This window comes from Protopterus annectens, chromosome 9.part0, assembly GCF_019279795.1.
Source record: "Protopterus annectens isolate FY-2018-M chromosome 9.part0, PAN1.0, whole genome shotgun sequence".
NCBI classification, from domain to species: Eukaryota; Metazoa; Chordata; order Ceratodontiformes; family Protopteridae; genus Protopterus; species Protopterus annectens.
In genome coordinates this window covers 265,844,231-265,862,930 of record NC_056743.1, presented here as the reverse complement: position 1 = coordinate 265,862,930, position 18,700 = coordinate 265,844,231, and the positions used below count along the sequence as shown (strand labels likewise).

The window sequence follows — 18,700 nt, the reverse complement described above, 5'->3', positions numbered from 1 at the left end:
GTTTCCTCATATGCAGTCTTGCATATGGAATTAGAAGAATGCAGGAGGCCATGAACCCCAAGGCTTGCAGTATTTGCTTGCAGATAGCAGGGTTTTTGTGGTCACTTGTTTGAAGTAGGTTGTCAAATGAATTTGTTTCTCTGGTGTGAGGTAAGCCATCTGGGAAGTCGTATTCAAGCTTGCTCCCAGGAATACAGTTTGCTGACAGGGTACCAGGTGTGATTTATTTTGATTTATGGTGTACCTCAGACAAGTTAGAACCCTTTGTACAAAGGCCAGATGATTCTAAAGTAAGCACTGGCTTTCTGCCTGAATTAGACAATCTAGGTATGGGTATATTTGAATATTTCTTTGCCTGCAAAAAGCAATAACTGGAACTAGGTACTTTGTGAATACCCTAGGCGCAGTAGATAAGCCAAAGGGCAGTGCAGAGAACTGATAGTGCGTGTAGCCTGTTTTGAAGCGTGGGTTTCGTCTGCAAGATTCCCTGATTGGGATGTGCAGGTATGCTTTTAAATCTAGTGTTGCCAACCAGGCAGCTTTGCCTAGCATAGGAAGTAATTGGTGAAGAGTCAGCACCAGAGTAGACAGGTCCAGGATAGGACACCATGAATTGTCATTTCTGGGTACCAGGAAAAGTCTCAAGTAGAAACCTTGTCCCTTTTCCACTTCTGGTACAAGATGAATAGCCCCCATGCTTAAGAGAAAGTACTTGTTTTTGTGCCTCTGCCCACAGATTTGGGGGTAGGTCTGGCCACCCGCTTGGTGTTGGTAACGTGTGGAAGTGAAATCTGTATCCCTGGGACACTATTTAAAACCCATTTGTCCTGGGTAATGCGTTCCCAATTCAGAGCAATCTTTCCCCCCCAAAGGGGGGGGGGGGGTCAGCTGATAAGTGCTTGGAAATTTTAAAAGAAGGTCATTGAGACAGTTTACCTTTTGGGGGGGGTGGGGGTCTTATTCCCAGATTTGGAAGTGGAGCCCCCCCCCCCCAATGCTTAGTTGCGTCTCCCCTGGGACTGAAACCTGGGGTTTTTGCAGTGTCTGGGTTTGGCTTGAGAAGACCTGGAAGCGGCTGGAAAGGACCAATTCTTAGAGAGCCAGTGCCTACTAAATCTAGGAGGCTGAACTTGTAAAAAATCTTTAACAGTTTGCATAGATTTAGCTTTATCTTCCATCTTTTTAAGAACTTCCTCAGCATTGTTGTCAAACAGGTGGTCCTGATTTAAAGGAGCATCCAACAATAAATTCCTGACTCTGTGGAAATTAAAGAATTACAGGATTTAACACCCAGAAACAAGTACTTTCTCAAGCATGGGGGCTATTCAACTTGTACGAGAAGCAGAAAAGGGACAAGGTTTCTACGAGACTTTTCCTGGTACCCAGAAAAGGTAATTCACGGCGTGCTATATCCTGGACCCGTCTACTCTGATGATGACTCTTCAACAATTACTTCCTATGCTAGGCAAAGATGCCTGGCTGGCAACACTAGCTTTATAAGAAGCATACCTGCACATCCTAATCAGGGAATCTTGCAGAAGATACCTGCGCTTCAAAGCATACACGCACTATCAGTTCTCTGCACTGCCCTTTGGCTTATGTACTGCGCCCAGGGTATTCACAAAGTGCTTAGCTCCAGCTATTGCTTTTTGCAGGCAAAGAAATATTCAAATATGCCCATACCTGGACAATTGTCTAATTCAGGCAGAAAGCCAGTACATACTTTTGAATCATCTGGCCTATGTACAAAGGGTTCTAACTTCTCTGGGGTACACCATAAATGAAAAGCTTTAAAATGATCAGGCAAAGATTGCTCCTTAAGCCAAGCATGCCTTCTGAGCACAGATCTAGTAACGGCCGCCCTGCAAGAGGCCTCTAATGAATCAAAACCACACTGCAAAGACTTGTTCAGCAGAATGCATTAAATCCTGTAATTATTTTCAATGCAGTCAGGAATCAACATCATTCTCTGTTTAAGCAGTCCAATAACATTTTGCCAATACTTTAACATATGAAACTGGCAGTTTAAAGCCCTAATGGCCAAGGCTGCAGAAGTGTAAACCTTCTTATCCTATCTATCCATCGCCCTGGAGTCTCTATCACAAGGGGTAGGATTTTTAGCAGTAGAAGCCTTAATGCCCTTGGGCCCCTGTGATATGGTCTCTGGATCTGCAATAAGATTTTAAAAAGGAACTTGTGGGACTCTGGGACCCTGTAGTATCTGTGAGGTTTTCTGGGTGCAGTAGGCAGGGAATCAGAGGCCAAACTAGATTCTGAAAAATCAACAATGTCCAGTACGGGAGGAATAGCTAAAGGCCTATGCTGAGGTAGGAGAAGGAAATCCCCAAGCCTCTTGAATCAGAAAAATCCTTTTCCCAGTGGAAATGCTCCCTTAGAGTATGTAATGTTTCCCCTGAAGAAAAATCCTCAGGAGGTGAAGCAGAGGGAATAGAGTCCTCTGCATCAGAATCTTTATAAGTAAATAAGGGCAAATCCAGATCAGAAGAATCTGGAACAGATCCCAGATCAGAAGATTCATATTCAACCTCTGTCTAAGCCTCTTTGGGGGGGGGGGGGGGTTTGGCTAGCCCCGATTAGAGTTATTAGATCTTCAACCATTATTTGTTTAGGCATAGAGGCCTGAGCATGTGGCCTGGGCATCGTTTTTTTTAGGCATGGATCGAGATTCAGGCCTAAGTAAAGGAGGAGGAGGCTGTTTAAAATGCAAGTCCGTAGGCCTGAATACATCCTCAGAAGCCAGTGCCTGCACAGTGGCTTTGGACACATCCAAGGTAGAGACATATGCGGGTTCCATAGTTGAAGCATCTCGCGGCATACCAGACTCCGAATGGGTCTCAGTAGAGGCCTACAAATCAGAAGTAGCAGGTATCAGGGGCTGTGAAAGCGCCTCACCGAGTAATGGCGAACTGGCGACTGGCTTAGAAGCGTAGTCAGCAGTTTTGGAGCGCTGCAGCCCGTGTCTTTATATCTTTGCATTTTTTTTCGGAAACCCGGAGAACCAAAATATTTAGAGGTGAAAATATACAGACGGATAGTGCGCCGATTAAAGCACAAAACCGACAGCAAGGTACGTCGTGGTCAGGGCCTAGGCAAAGAATACAGTACGAGTGAAAATCTTTGAGGTATTTGCTTTCCACAAGTAATGCAATTATCAACTTTTACTGACATCAGTAAGGAGCAAGAAAAATACTTTCCCCAATGAGGTACTCCGCTTTAGTTGAAAACTTCAGTTCTGAAACTCGAAAACTAAAATTTCAGGAGGTGGCTGACCGGCACTTGTCAACTGCTTTTGCTTCGGGCACCGCACAGCATCTGCTGCATGTTTTATACCCCTGATGACCTGACGTCATTGAAGGGACAGCAACCGAAGCAGGTCCCAAGACTTTGTTAATCAGGCCGAATGAGGGCTACCCGCAAGCAGATAACCCAAATGTAATGACTGCAACAGTGAAACACGAAGAACATCAGAACTGACTGCAGAATACTATCCCGCAGCAAAAGTGTAGAATGAATACAAAGCAGCTGGGGAGAAACTTGCAGTCTGGAATATGCTGTTATGCTATTGAGTCAAATAAGGTAGAAACCTAATCGCCAAGGAAGTACAGGAAAGAGAACATACAAGCGACAAGATGATAATACTGGAAACACCAATGACGGAATAATCTGAGCAGGCAAATCACAGCTTGCTCCTTTTGGGAAATGATGCAAGGGCTGGGCCATTTCTTAAATGCCCTAAGCCTTCAGTCTACTTTGAGGGTTGTTTAACGGAACAAAGTCAGCTGGTTTACATTTGACACTGTACTTGCTTGCCACCACCTCATAATGCCCCTTTATTTTCTTGTTTAGGAAAGACCATCAGCAATTGAATGTTCTGATAACTGGGATATCTGAAACCATTTGTGCTATGATGGAAAGAGTAAGTAGTTCCAAGGATTACCTTTCCACTGTAGAATACTGTAAAAGGCTCCTTTACACATTAGGTACTGAAAACCTCATAGCTGGAGCAATGGCGACTGCAACAGACATCTTCCAGCATGTCAGGCATCCAGAAGCCACTAGTTTAAAACGGTCTAAGGGCAGCTTCTCAAAAAATGTCCCAAGATGGGGGAAGACAGTCCAGTGTGATGGATAAAGACGAAAGGCACCCTTAAGAAGCTACTTCATCTTGCCATAGACAGATCAAATGGCAGATATTCAGAGATGGGCCAAAATATGTACCCTGACAGAAGAAAGTGATAGACCTGTTGGAAAGAGATCTGAAATTTAAGAAAGTTAGAGGATGCAGGTTACTGATGTTGTGGACATTCTTGCTGCAGCAAAAGGAGAATCTTCTCCACTTTACCTGACAGGACTACTTTGTGGTAAGACTTCAATGTTTTAAGCATGCCTTTGGACAACAAGTGTTTAACAGACACGTGTCATCATCCATGATTTTAGTTTGGGAGCCTTAGAGGTCTGATTGCACGAGAAAAAAACTTTCATTAGCAGATCTATTATCAAAGGTAGGTTGGTGAGGGGGCAATCCCAAACTGTACTGTTAGGGAAATGGTTGAAAGGGTATTCCCTCATTTGCTGTGATCTGAACATGAGCAGCTCACTAGGCAGATCTGTTACGGATTAACAGGGAAACAGCTATTGCCTTCTTTAGGAAGTGAGAATGTCGCTCCCACAGGGTCTTAACATATCTCAGCATTTTACACACTGGGAATTTTGCCCAGGACACCATAACGATGGCTGATGTAATGAACACCAGGTCTCTTAGAAATTCTCAGTCTGTCATGTATGCATTCTTTGAGATTACAGGAAGAACATCCATAGAAAAGTCATAACCATTTCTGGAAGAGGGAGGGCGCAACACAGCAATGTGTCAAATGTGGCTTGCAGAAAGATACTGGATACACAGGGGAGTATGTTGCACTCTGGAAGATTTGGGAAGGAATTCCATATTTTGAATGCAGTTGAGAGTAAATTACAGCTTTCCTTATGGTTTTCTCCTTGGGTTTACAGCAGGAAGTCAGACTAGAGTTAGACATACATTCAGCAGCTACCATGTACAGCATCGTTAGCACCAAGTTTTTTTCCTGGTGGAATCAATTTCTAATCCAACACTTTGGTCACTAGTACTACTTAAAGTAATATCTGCATTCAGTGCGCCTGGATTGTGACAAAGGGCCCAGAACAAGCTAGAAATGAAGCATCCAACTGTATAGGAATTGGGCAGAGGCTAGTAGGTAAAACCGATGCTAAGCCTAGAGCCAAGAAGCCATCTGATTGGATGGGACATCCTCAGGCCTGTTTAATACCATTTAAGAAGCATTCTGCTCTAACAATACCCCTTCTTGAAGGTCTTTTCTTCCGATTTCTTAAAGTACTGCTCCTTTCTTTAAAGGATCTTAGGAGGCAAAACAAGAGATTCTGCCACTGTAGTAAATAGATCAAAGAGCCCTGTATAACGACTATAAGCTTCTTCTGCAGCAAAATAAATAAATTCTTCTATTTCTCCAGGTTTTTGGGTAAAATCCACCACAGTATGACCATCTACCATCAAACGGATTTCTCCTAAGCAAAAATGGAGATGTTAAATGCAAATAATTTTATACGGGAACCAAGAATCCGTTGCAAAAGCTCTTCAGGCCTGCATAAAGCATGCCTCAGGAAACAGAAAAAAAGATCTTCTGTATATCATTCACAGCCAAAGGACAAATACAGCAGTTATAAACAGCAAAATATTTATTTAAATAAATGTGGCACTTGTTTTCTAGAACTTACAAGGTTGCAGGTATGGGGCAAAGAATGGACTAAGTAAACATGAACTTCCTAACAAACAGCATGTACCTATGGCAAAAAACTGAAGCTGCACAACTAGACTGCTCTCTCCATGATAAAGCCATCAGTTTGTACCTCATGGAGAAGCTAGCCTGTGCCAAGACATCTACAGTATACTGGAAGTTAGATCAGGCAGGTGGTCATCTGCCTAAAACTAATGTCCATATGTCAAATACCAACAGTAATTCATACAAAACATCCAGAGGACTAAGCAATATTCCAGACAGCTTCTTCCATCAAAGAAAAAAAAATAGCTGAGAAACACTGGAAGCCAAGATCCAAACAATTACTGAAAATATATCAGTAACTACATGGGATCATCCAATATCAAAAAGTTATGAAACAAGAACACTACAAACTGAAAACAAAAGGTAAAAGTAGTATTACTTACAGATGTTGTCACATCTAGCAGCTAGAGTACTTGGCACACTGACAAGCATAACCATTAAATATCAAGACTTGCCAGCAGAAACTAGAGCACACAAAACAAGATTACGACAGTTCCAGCAGCACAGCAAGCAACTGGGTAATGCAAAAAAATTCAAATACTACCCAAGTATAATCCTAACACAGGTAGCCCCATATGAACTGGATAGTGAGGCAGCTCTGGGTACACTTCAGCTACTTGAGGACAGTACAGCGGTCAATAACTGAAGCAATACTGGATTTTAAAAATTTTAAATTATGCCCCGACTAATGTCCACTCCTGTCAGTGCATTAAAAATCCTTTACATTTTGAGAAATTAAAACTGAGGGAAACCACTACCCCAGACCTTGAGAGTAAATTCTCTACACTAAATATGATCCACAAGTCTGCTGTCAGGCTATAACCCCCCCCCAACACTTATAGAAGGGAGTCAATACATCTGACCCATCCATGACTAATCATGCTTACTGTAGCCTCTGAGTTTACATAGTGGGTAATAACTAAATATCACCAATGTCTTGGGATGTATTCAACTGACTCAGAATACTGATTTATCAAGGAAGAAAAATAATCCTAAATTAATCTAGTCTAACTTTTTGAGCCTGTAACAGCGCCTCGTGACCAACCACACATGCAAACACGTGTGTTCTACCAAGGCATCTGATACAATGTTCCATGAACAACTGCAAGCTATACATTTCAATGAATAAAGAACTGTCTAAAAGAAATCAGAAGATGCAAGTCTAGTAACCAAGTATACTTGGAGTCTCCAGGTGAGTCCCTCAGGGTTCACTGCTGTCAGGCTTTCTATTTGGTCTGTACTTTTCAGAAAAGTACTGGTATAGAACTGTTTGCAAACATTACCTAAACAAGGAACAGAGAAAATACCGCAGGGCAAGCTGAATAAAATAAACACCTGATGCTATAACAGCAGTGTCACTCAATTCCACTAAATGTAGTTTTGTTAAACATGGGACAAAATACACTGGAATACACTAGTAAAATGAATGGACAGATAAAGGCAGGAAATAAACTACCTAGAATAACTGTGGCCAAAAACAGAGCTCTGATCAGTTGGTCACAACTAGAGACACAAAAGCCTATGGTGCAGGCAAGACTGCTCTATTTTTGATTTCTTGATTTATAGTTTGCATATTTTACCTTTTTGGTCTTGTTTTATTGCAGTTATTTTACTTTAACCGTTATTCTTGGGAGCTTTAAAAGTTGTACGTTAGGATCAGAAAACAGCCACATGCTGCATTCTTGCACTCCATAGGGATTAACTGCATCTGAATTGACAGCAGCTGGAAAACATTTTTATGGTAAAAAAAGAACAGAAGAGTTTTACCAGTTAATGCTGTCAGGTAAAACTGTTCTGTGACTAATTTGTTTTTTACCACCATAACCACCACTAGCAATGGTTGGGGCTTTTTAAACAGAGTGCCTTTTCTCTCATCTGTTCTTACTACCGAGTGCTACAGGATCATGCAGAGAAGACCCTCCAATTCTCCCTTTCATATCATCTACTCGATTGTTACCTCACAGTACCCAATTCCTTAACCTCCTTTTCCAGGCAGTGTTCTATAAAGAGCTTTAAATGTCTAGATGAGCATAAAAAAAGTTTAAAAGTGCCACAGGCTTGACAGGAACAATAGAGATATTTGTGAAGAGTTCGGGATGTGGAGCAGTTGGTCTCAGGTCTGACAAAGAAGGGGCTACCTAGAAGCCAAGCATAATACTACATCCACCACAAAAGGAGACAGTGAAGCCATGAAACGGTAATACTCATATCAAAGCCAACAAAATTCATGCCAAAATGGGATTTAGGAAAAGCCCAAGAAAAAAGGCAGAGTCCTTGCACAAACCCTACCTACTGGACTTTGATGAGCACTGCCTCCCAAGGGAGAAATCCAGAGGAGTGGAGAAAAGAGAAACTTCCTCCCCCACCCTCAACCTACAGCTTCCCTGAGGAAGTCCATACACTGTTCTGCAGCCGAGTGGGCTACAATTCTAAACAACCACAGCAAAGGTGGAGGAGTATCTCAGGAAAGTTCCTCTGCACTCACCACCAATGGCAGGGACCAAATCAGCTTATGTCAGTGCAGAAGCAGGAAAGTTCAAGAGAGTGAGGAGGGGGAAACTATATTTTGTCCCTTTGGGGATAAGGAACCAAAATCCTATCCCAGTTATGAAAAGTTAGCTTTGGGGGGGGCATGTGTCCTAGAGAAATTATTTCCACTACACTATTTGCTACCCCATCTTCTTAAAGGAGACCTCCTCCCTCATCTATGGACCCCAATGAGCGAGTCAGGACAGCACACCTGTCCTGAAACAAAGGATCCAACCTATGAACAAAAGGAGACCAGCAGAAGCAGAGTCACTTAAAAAGGTGCCTGTACACCCTTCTTCCACTTGAAAACGTGCAATGAGGGATGGAGTAACAGGCTCCCCCCCCAATCCTGATGAGGACTGCCTCCTAAATCGTAAAGACCCCCCCCCCCCAAGAGGCTTAACCCCTTCCTGAAAGTCAAAAGTAGTATTCAGTCAAAAGGGGGTATCAAACAGGTGGGCCCAAACCGCATCCCTTACCAGGGATGACTTAAGCTAGGCCCACCGGCAAATTAACGTGCCCACCACTCATCTGTATCCAAAGAGAATGATCAAACACAAACCCCAGTATGACCACTATGGGAAATGAATCAAAACAAGCCCTCTGAGGTGAAGACACTCAAAATAAGTTCTCACAGCACTGCATGCATACCAATGCAGAAGAGGTCAAAACCTGGAAATCTGCACAGCATAGCTGAAGGCCTAAGCCCGAAAATGGCATATACAAAAATCTTGCATCTATTCTGACATACATACGAGTCAAGGTTTTCCTTAGATGTGTGGAAGAACTTTATGACTAGGGCAAAAAATGGCTCCAATGGGCAGCAGAACAGAAGGGGCATCTAGAGTACAAAATGCAATCCTCCAATTCCAGCCTCAGGATGGGATAGCAGGACTGGCCAAAGGCACCACATCCATGGGAATAGAGGAAAGGGAGATTTTATCTTCAGGATGCATCATCCCAATAGCAGCTGGAAGCACTAGATTTTGAAGGCTGACCACACCTAGAGCAAAGACATTCCTCCAACCCCCCCCAACTTGTAGATAATGTTAGATCCAGCTTCTCCCTGTTCCCCCTTCTCTACTGCTCTCCCTTACTACCTAGTCCCCATCTCCCCTCGCAATTACCTCTGAACAAATTCTAAATACACTCTCCAAAATCACAAAAATTCTACCGCTGACTCCAAGTAACATGCCAGGCTGCTTCCTGGTCAATATCAAACAATGCTCTTTTAAACCTGTTCAGTCTTAGCCTCTCTGCTGGATATGTGCTCAAGACCTGGACAATGGGCACATTAGTATTGCTGCACAAAAGTGGTCCTACCACTTACCCAGGAAGCTATGTCCCACCTTTAATTGTCTCACTATCTTTAAAAGTAATGGAGCATATTATTGCACATATATAAAAATGGTACTGGGGAGCCCACAGTCCCCTGTGCTACAAAGGAAGCAGTTCTACGGATTACCTTCCCACTGTGGAACACTGTAAAAGGCTCTTTGCGCATCAGGTCCCAAAATCCTCATAGCTGAGGTAATGGTGATGGTGATTGCAAAACATCTTCCAGCATGTTAGGCAACCAATAGCCTGAACTAATATGGGGTCCTGAAAGGTAGGTCCTTTAAACCCGGTGAACATCTTCATGACGGTAACTGAAACACTGGAAAATGGCCATTTGGTACTCACTTAACACTTGGATCTAGCCAAGGCGTTTGCTACTACTCTATGCTGGTGTTATTCACCAACTTCCCCATTTACCTATATAATAGACTGGACAGCCAAATGGCTCTGACAGAAACCACACAGTCAAGGTTAGGGGGTACACTTCTCTCAAAGGTTTGTCACTAATGTCACTCCACAGAATCCATTTCAGATCCACTCCTCTTTTTAATTTCTCTAAGTCTTTTTGGTTTCTAATACCATGACGGAAATGGACTCTTTTCCCAAGTCAAAATGATTAAAGTTCATGAAATTAGTATTGCTTCAATCTTTGCTATTAGCCAAAAGTGCTCTTTGCAGCACCCTCAATGTGCTCAATAATGGAGCAAGCATCAGGAACATATAAAAAAAAGAATTTACAGTCGTACTTGGATAAGATCCGTTGCTCCTACTACTATTTGAGTTTTCTGGGTATCCTTTCACATTGCCCTCGTTTCTGTCTGCAAATTCTGGTATTTTATGATTTTGCACCTCTGTGTACAAGACACTGTAGTCACTGGTAGTAGCAATTTCAATGATTAATGCTACTTTTGTCTTCTTTTCATGGACTACTACAGCTGTTTTTCTTGCATCTATTTTTTGAACTGCTGGTAATGGGTGATCCAATGTGATATAAACCATTTTCTATAATGCTCTGTGGCTCATGTTTCCAGTGTTGTTCAGTAGCATAATGTTTGCACAATCCCCAGTGCAACAGTCTCGCCACATTATTATGCTTTTCAGTATACAGTCATTCTGCCTTTAGTATACCACAATCAGCAACAAGATGTGCGACTATTTCCAATTCTGTTTTACAAAACTTGTTTGTTTCCCCCACATGATTCATTGGGCTTTGTAACATGTACGTAGTGCACATCTTGGACTGCCAATATTAACCTCGTCATCCTTTGGTTTAAATCCACCTCTGCTTAACTATTCCTGTGTTCGATCTTGATCGAAATGAAGTTGTTACAAGAGTGTTCTACACTTGCAACTGTACTTGCGCATTTTCCACATTTCTTGCCTTCTCATCTGATCCTTCACCTTATATTCTTTAGGTTCTTTGGCACACTCAGTTACTGCCCGATTTTTATCTCCTACTGGTTTGATTTCCATTCGTGCTGGACAACGGCATGCTTCTGTTAAACTAAGCAGGGAAGTAATCTTAGACTTGCTCGCCAAAAATAGCGATCTTAGACATTCTCCAGAATATATTATAGAAGTTATTAGCCTCAATTTCAATACCTTCTTCACAGAATCCATAGCTAAACTCACCGCCAGCTTCTCTCACCACTCTCAAACCCCTCCCCAACCAACCCCTCTACATCTCCACACAATCTGACTACCCCTACTTTTAGCTTCTCTCCTGTTTCTATAAGCAAAAATAAAGCTCCTCTTTCAACTCAAACCAAGCTCCCCTGTCCCAGATAACCTACCCACAACTTTCCTCAAATTGTCTGCAGACAGCATTCCCATCCCTATCTTAATAAACCGATCCATACTAGAATCACACGTCCCCTCAGTATGGAGACATGCCTTTATCATTCCACTCCATAAAGGTGGCAAACACAGACTTCCAATTATCGGCCCATAACCTATCCCCACTATCAAAAATCATGGAGAAATGTATTCAATCCCAAATGATGTCCTACATGACCAAAAACAACCTACTAACCCCTATACAACATAGTTTCCGTTCCGGGCACAGTACCATTACTGCCCTCCTCTCCTTTCTAGACTCCATAAACCTTGCTTCATGACTCTGGCAAAATAGTTTCTACTCTGCTCCTTGACCTCTCCAGAGCCTTTGATACAGTTTCTCACCCCTTACTATTATCCCAACTCTCCTTGCTCAACCTCTCCCAACTACCCTCACCTGGTTCACCAGCTACCTCTCTGAAAGACAGCAAGCCCTCAAATGGAAAAACTCACTCTTCCTTTTCTACATACCTCTACTGGAGTTCCCCAGTGTTCCATCCTAGGCCCCCTCATCTGTATCTTCATTAATAACTTCCACCAGTCTCTCTGATGCCGCACTAATTCAGTATGCTGACGATTTGACCAATATTTGTACAGCAGACACCCCCCTCCAACCTACTTCTCAAAACTCAGTTAGCCTTCTCCAATACTGAATCATGGATGCATAGTAATCACCTCACCTTAAATGCCAATAAAACAAAGTTAATGATCTTCTCCCCATTCAAAAACAGCAATAAGACAAACTCTCAGTGACTGCTCAGAACAGCCCCATAGAAATAGTTGCACATACCAAACTGCTGGGCGTCAATTGATGAAAATTTTAAATTTGACATACATATCCAAACTAATAAAAAACCTCACCAAAAACTAGGTCTTCTGTATACAGTCATTACCTTACCCCCTCCACCAAACACAACCTCTACTTACCTTCTTCCCTCTCTTATGTAGTGTCCCCGCCATTCACTAATCTTCAGCTAGGCTTACAGGCCAAGTTGGATGCCTGTTACAATAAAATCTCCAGATATGCCACCAACTCCAGAAACTCAGCACTGCCACTCTCTCTACCCACTCCCAGAAATGGCTTGAACTAACTACCTCAAACTCCTTAGACTTACTACTGTTCACAAGCTCATATTCAAACCAAGTTGTCTTCCTCTGTCCACCTCTAACCCCCTACATTCCCGACTGCTCTCTAAGATCAGAAACCCACGATCTTCTAAACATACGCAAGCCTCATCTTCCCCCTGGCCACCTACTATTATCCTGCTCCATAGCTAAACTCTAGAATTCTCTCCCTACCACTCTTCAAAACACTCAGAGCCACTCAAACTTCAAAACTCTTCTGCAATCTCACCTCCTTTCAAAGTGGGAATGTTCCTGTACCCCTACCACATAAACTCTAACACCATCGCCCATGCACTACATACCAAAACCTTCCATCACTGTGCTCTCCTACCCTTTGCCTCTACTTCCTTTCCTACTCTGTACTTCAAACTCCCCCCCCCCCCCAATCCACTCCCTTTCTCTGGTGTATACCACCTTTTACCTCTCCCATGTCACCTTCTCTGTCCTCTCCTCATAATTTCTAACAAAAAAAATTTTTTTATCTGTACATAAATTTTTTTTTCATCTGAAATGCCTGCACTTTTAATATGTTTAGACTACATGAATCTCACCTTTATAAATCATTACCTAGGATTTGAAATGTCATGTCTTTAACAAATTCTATATTATCTGTTTTTCACTGTTCTACTACTTTTACGTTTTGGCCTCCACTGAAAATGGGTTCTTCCAGGCCCAGTAGACTATCCCAGTCATGAAATTGCAACTAATAAAATAATTAAATTAAATGATTAAATTAATAGATAAATTATCAAATAATTAATTACATAAATAAAAACATTCTCATGTTTTAAAACAGTCACTACACTGGCGTCTTGTGAGGTCAGCAGATATATATGCAGTCCCAAGACTGCAGCTCTGTACATATCGATTTCAAGGAGGACCATACCTCCTTCAGAATGAGGAATATACAGTCTTTGTATACACTGATTTTTTATAAATTTGTTGAGCATGAATCATCCTTCCCGTTTTCCTGGTCAAACAATCCAATACCTTTTGGGGCCAGTCAATCACTCCAAAACTAAGTTAGACAGGAACAGCTAACTGTTTTATAGCTTGGACTTTGTTCACAGATGTCAACGCTGTTAGTCCTCAAATATTCCTTAAGTTGTACTCTTATTGTTCACGTTTTATTGCTAACCCTTCAATTCCCAAATATTTATACACTCTCTCTTGCTCAATTTCTTTCATTTCACATTCCTGTCCCAAACTGACATTACTTATATCATCTGAAAAAGTTTTGACCCCTTTCAGCTGTACTTTGATACTCATCTGATGAGCTATACAGTTTTAAATCTACAAAGATGAGAAGTCTTTATACTTTGTTGTTTTCTAAGAGCCAAAATGTAAAAGCTATACCTTACACTGATCGATTACATTACAGTGACCGTGAAACAGTGGCAAATTACTTGGCAATTGAGCCATGATAAAGGACCAATTATTATTTCAGGGATAAAAATTCAAAGGGGGAAATTCTGAACTGATGCTACAGTATTCACAGAAATTGTTGCCGGGATAAAGACGCTTTCTAAAGAGCCCCTAACCTATGAGGAAATCTCTCACTCCATGCCAAACACAACAGCTCCTTCTTGCCAGCTTACATAAGTGAATGAAAATACATAAATTCGCCCCTTCACTGTCAACTCAGGCCTTTAGAGAAAGAAAGTAGTGGTAATTACAGCTGCTAGGCTACTAATGGCCTGCTGGACTGACAACAGAGCTCAAACCCATGAAACTATCAAGTTAGGAACTTCATAGATGTCTGCATACAGTGATGCAAGTGGACATCACAGCATGTGTCTTTCCATATACACCTCTACAAGTTATTTGCCATCATCTTCCATCAGCAAGGTGAGGTACTAGCCATTACCCAAGTGTCATCTGTTGAAATAGCACTGTAGTATTTAATGCCCAAATATTCCGCAGAGTATGAGCATGCTGAACGACTGCTTGATTTCCAACCTTACAGCAAGCCCCTTCAACATCAGAGGGCACACAGAAATCTAGACCTCTAATTAGACACAACTATAACTATACATCAGTGAACTAGCTTAGTGTGGTTCTTTTAGCAGTTCTGCAAGCAAAATCTTAGGCTACTTCAGAACTAGGTGCATCTGATGGATGGAGGGCATCACACAAGCCAAAAAGCAGATTCTCAGGAAGTAAATTAGGCAGGGAGCATCAAACTATTATCCTAGTCTTTCAGATAAATTCCACAGGGGCCATTTCAAAAATACATACAAGTGGAGCAAGCAAGAGCATTATTTTAAGCTTAACATAAGCTCTAGGAGACCAGGTCGGCAATAAAAGATGCTACAAGGCATGTGATCACCCCCCCTCCCTCCATTAAGGGGCTAGCAGTTGAGACTGAGGCTATAAAGCAATCACTATTTTTGGCACGAGCCCCAAATACTACATAGAGCCACTTTGGTCACTAAAGAGAGATAACAGGTCAGTCCTGAGCCTTGTGCTTCTGGTTATACATCATTCAACAAAACCTGCAGTGATGAATGTGCTTCTGATGCAGTCTGAGCAGTGGTGTTTTCAACACTAAATGTGCTGATGCAGGAAAGAACTTCAGAGTTAAACCACTGTCCACTATGAGAATTTTGTCAGGATTCACTGCCAAACTAGCTACGGATGCAAAAGATCAGGTGACATAACATCAAAGCAGAAAACAGTGCAGCACCTGGTATTAACATTAACAGCAAATGGGACTGTGTGGCTGAAAGGGAGAAATGTAATTTTCATTTGCCAATTACTGAGAAAAGAAAAATGTGCATCATGAAGGCCCCACTGGATATATGGGTGATGCAGTGGGCAGCAGTTAGCTTTGTCATCTCAAAGCAAGAAGTTCTCCGGTTCGATTCTTGGTTGGGGTGTCTTGTGCGGAATATGCCTGTCCTCCCTACATTCGCTCGAGTTTCCTCAAAGTGCTCTGGTTTCCTTCCACAGAGGTGGGCCTGGAGTGTTTCTCCCTGGGCCTCCACTGAAAATGGGCTCTGCCTCAGTCAGACTTTCCAGGCAAACAAATGTTAATATACAGTCCATTATAAGGGATGACATAACGTTACCTGGTTAAGTGACTGGCTCACAACCATCACAGAAGGTAACTGGAGACCATGACAAATCAAACCCAGGACAGCTACATGGTCTAGATATAGGAGCACAATTGAAACCTGTGTGGCAAGCTACTACACTGTCTGTACTTGACGGATTTTTAACTAGTCCTTGGATGCAGTTGCCACAATCTACTGTCAACATTTTCCTTTATTCTCAATGCGTCTGCTGAAGCAGCCACGAATACACCATTCTGCAATTGCTGAACTAGGCTAGCTGTAAACAAAAGGTAATCTGACTTGCAAATACTGCTAATCAAATTAACACACTACTTTCTAATTAAAGGAGCCATAAAATGAGATGAAAAATATATGTAAAAAAAAATCACATTACCTGAGTGACATTATCGTCATCAGCACTGTTGTAGCGAGCAACATCAGCTGAAACCTTAAAGCGGCTCTCCATATACTTGGGCTGGTCCTCTGGAGCACCGAAGCTATTGGGGTAATAATTTGGAGCCCCACCTTTGTAAGAAATGCACAAAAGTACAGAATTAGAAGTTATGTACTCACCATAACGTTCCATCCGAGTAGGTGTATTCATTTGTCTGCAACCTGTGGGTTATGGATCCGATATCTGATCCGAACCGGCATGGTTTACCAGCTATGGATCCGAGCTCTCAGCTCCTCCCCTCACCCATAATGCCCTGCTCTCCCTACATGACCTCAGATAGAGTTTGCCAACAGCATGAACACCCTGAAAAGGGTAACACATAATATGCAGGAAACTGAAAAGGCCAGGGGGATAGGAAGGCGGGATGGTTGCAGACAAATGAATACACCTACTCAGATGGAACGTTATGGTGAGTACATAACATCTAAATCTGAAGTAGGAGATTCATTTGTCTGCAACCTGTGGGACAGAGTCCCCAGCTACCTGAATCTTGGGCGGCCATCATGGAAGGATATTCCGGAGCACCGGGGAGCCAAAGGATGCTCTACCCCTAGATGTAAGATCCAACTTGTAGTGGGAAATAAAGGTATGAGATGAAGCCCAAGTGGCTGCTGCACAAATATCATCTAGAGGAATCCTAGCCTTAAAGGCAGCCGAGGTAGAGACTGACCGGGTTGAATGGGCATGTACACCCTCTGGTGCGGGCCTTCCAGAAGCTTGATAAGCCAATAAGATGCATTGTGAAATCCAGCGAGATAATGAGACTTTAGAAATTGGCTTGCCCAAATTAAATTTAGCAAAGGAAATGAACAACTGGTCGGATTGCCTATGACCAGCCGTCCTGTTTAGATAAAATCTAAGTTGCCTGTGAACATCTAAGGAATGAAGCTTGTATTCACCCTTGTTTTGATATTTAGGAAAGAAAACAGGGAGGTTAATGCATTGATTAATGTTTGCTTCAGAAGCTACCTTAGGAAGAAAGGACGGGTTGGTCCTGAGGTAAACACGGTCCGGATGAAAGACCAAGTAAGGAGGTTTGGCTGATAATGCTTGAAGTTCTGAGACTCTCTTGGCGAGGTAATGGCTACTAAAAGGCAGTCTTGAAAGATAAGAATTTCAGATCTACCGTAGCCGGTTCAAGGGGAGCGGTCAAGGCCTGGAGGACCAAAGAAAGGTCCCAAGGAGGAACCACTTGCTTTACAGGGGGCCTGAGAAGGAAAGTACCTTTTAGGAAAATCTTACACAATTTGGCAGACATCAGTGGACTGGAGTCATGACCAATATGATACTGAGAAATTGCCGCAAGTTGTACTTTGACCGTGGAACTGCTGGCACCATCATTAAAAAGAGTGGTTAAGAAGTCAAGCACCAGAGGAAGGGGAACTGTGAAGGGGTTTAGGCCCTGCCGCTCCGCCCACAAGAACAGTTTCCACTTACTGCAGTAGACATTCCTAGTGGATGGTTTATGAGCCGCCACCAGGATGGCCTTAACAGGGGACGAAATACCGCGAGTCCTGATCAGGAGTGGGACTGGAGCAGCCAAGCGGTCAGCTTCAGGTTGTCCAGGTTCGGGGGTGATAAGCGGGATGGATGAGATATCAGATCCGGAATGGGATCTAGAATCCAAGGAGGATTCACTGAGTGAGACCTTAGGAAAGGGAACCAGATCTGTTGAGGCCAAAATGGAGCAATGAGAATCATTCTGCACCCCAACCGAGAGGCTTTCTGAAGAACTTGGAGCATCAGAGGCAAGGGGGGATAAGCATAAAGAAGACCGGGTGGCCAAGCATGCACCAGAGCGTCTCTTGGGGTACCTCCGGGAGGAGGTATTAGAGCGAAAAAACTGTTGCACTTGGTGTTTGAGGGAGACGCAAAAAGATCGCAACAAGGAGTTCCCCACCGTGCGAAGATGCATTCCGCTACCTGAGTATTGAGAGACCACTCGTAAGGGGTGAGAATGGTGCGACTGAGTTTGTCTGCCAGGATGATGGCCCGACCCGGAATATGCGTTGCTATGAGAAAGCGGTTGGTGGAGATTACCCATTCCCACACTCTCATGGCTTCGACAAAGAGGGTAAGACCTGGTTCCTTCTTGCTTGTTGATATACCAGACAACAGACATGTTGTCCGATTGAATCGCAATTGTTCCCAAGGGAAGAAAGGCCTGAAGTGCTAGCAACGCTAAGAGCACTGCTCTCATCTCTAGAACATTGATATGCAGTGAGGTCTCTGAATCATTCCACGTGCCTTGGACCGTCCGGCCTGCAAAATGCCCCCCCCCCCACCCGAGGCGGGAGGCGTCCGTGGTCACCGTGGCGAGAGGGGGAGAAGCACAAAAGGGGCAGCCTCTGTGGAGATCTGGAGTGTGTAGCCACCACAGGAGGGACCACTTGCAAGCCTTGCTGATCGCAATGGGATGATGCATAGGAAGAGCAAGATACGACCACTGAACTAGGAGTGTCCATTGAAGGATGCGCATATTGAACCTGGCGAGAGGAAGAAGCGCT

General features: G+C 43.0%; 1 protein-coding gene across 1 annotated transcript in view; it reads right to left on the bottom strand.

The window, feature by feature from the left end:
• The window catches only part of CAT (catalase), a gene marked incomplete in the record, with an annotated part of 486,757 nt that overhangs the window by 178,777 nt on the left and 289,280 nt on the right, over positions 1 to 18,700 (bottom strand). The window contains 1 exon segment of the mRNA XM_044082850.1: positions 16,134 to 16,264. Coding sequence (XP_043938785.1) covers positions 16,134 to 16,264 — 131 coding nt within the window.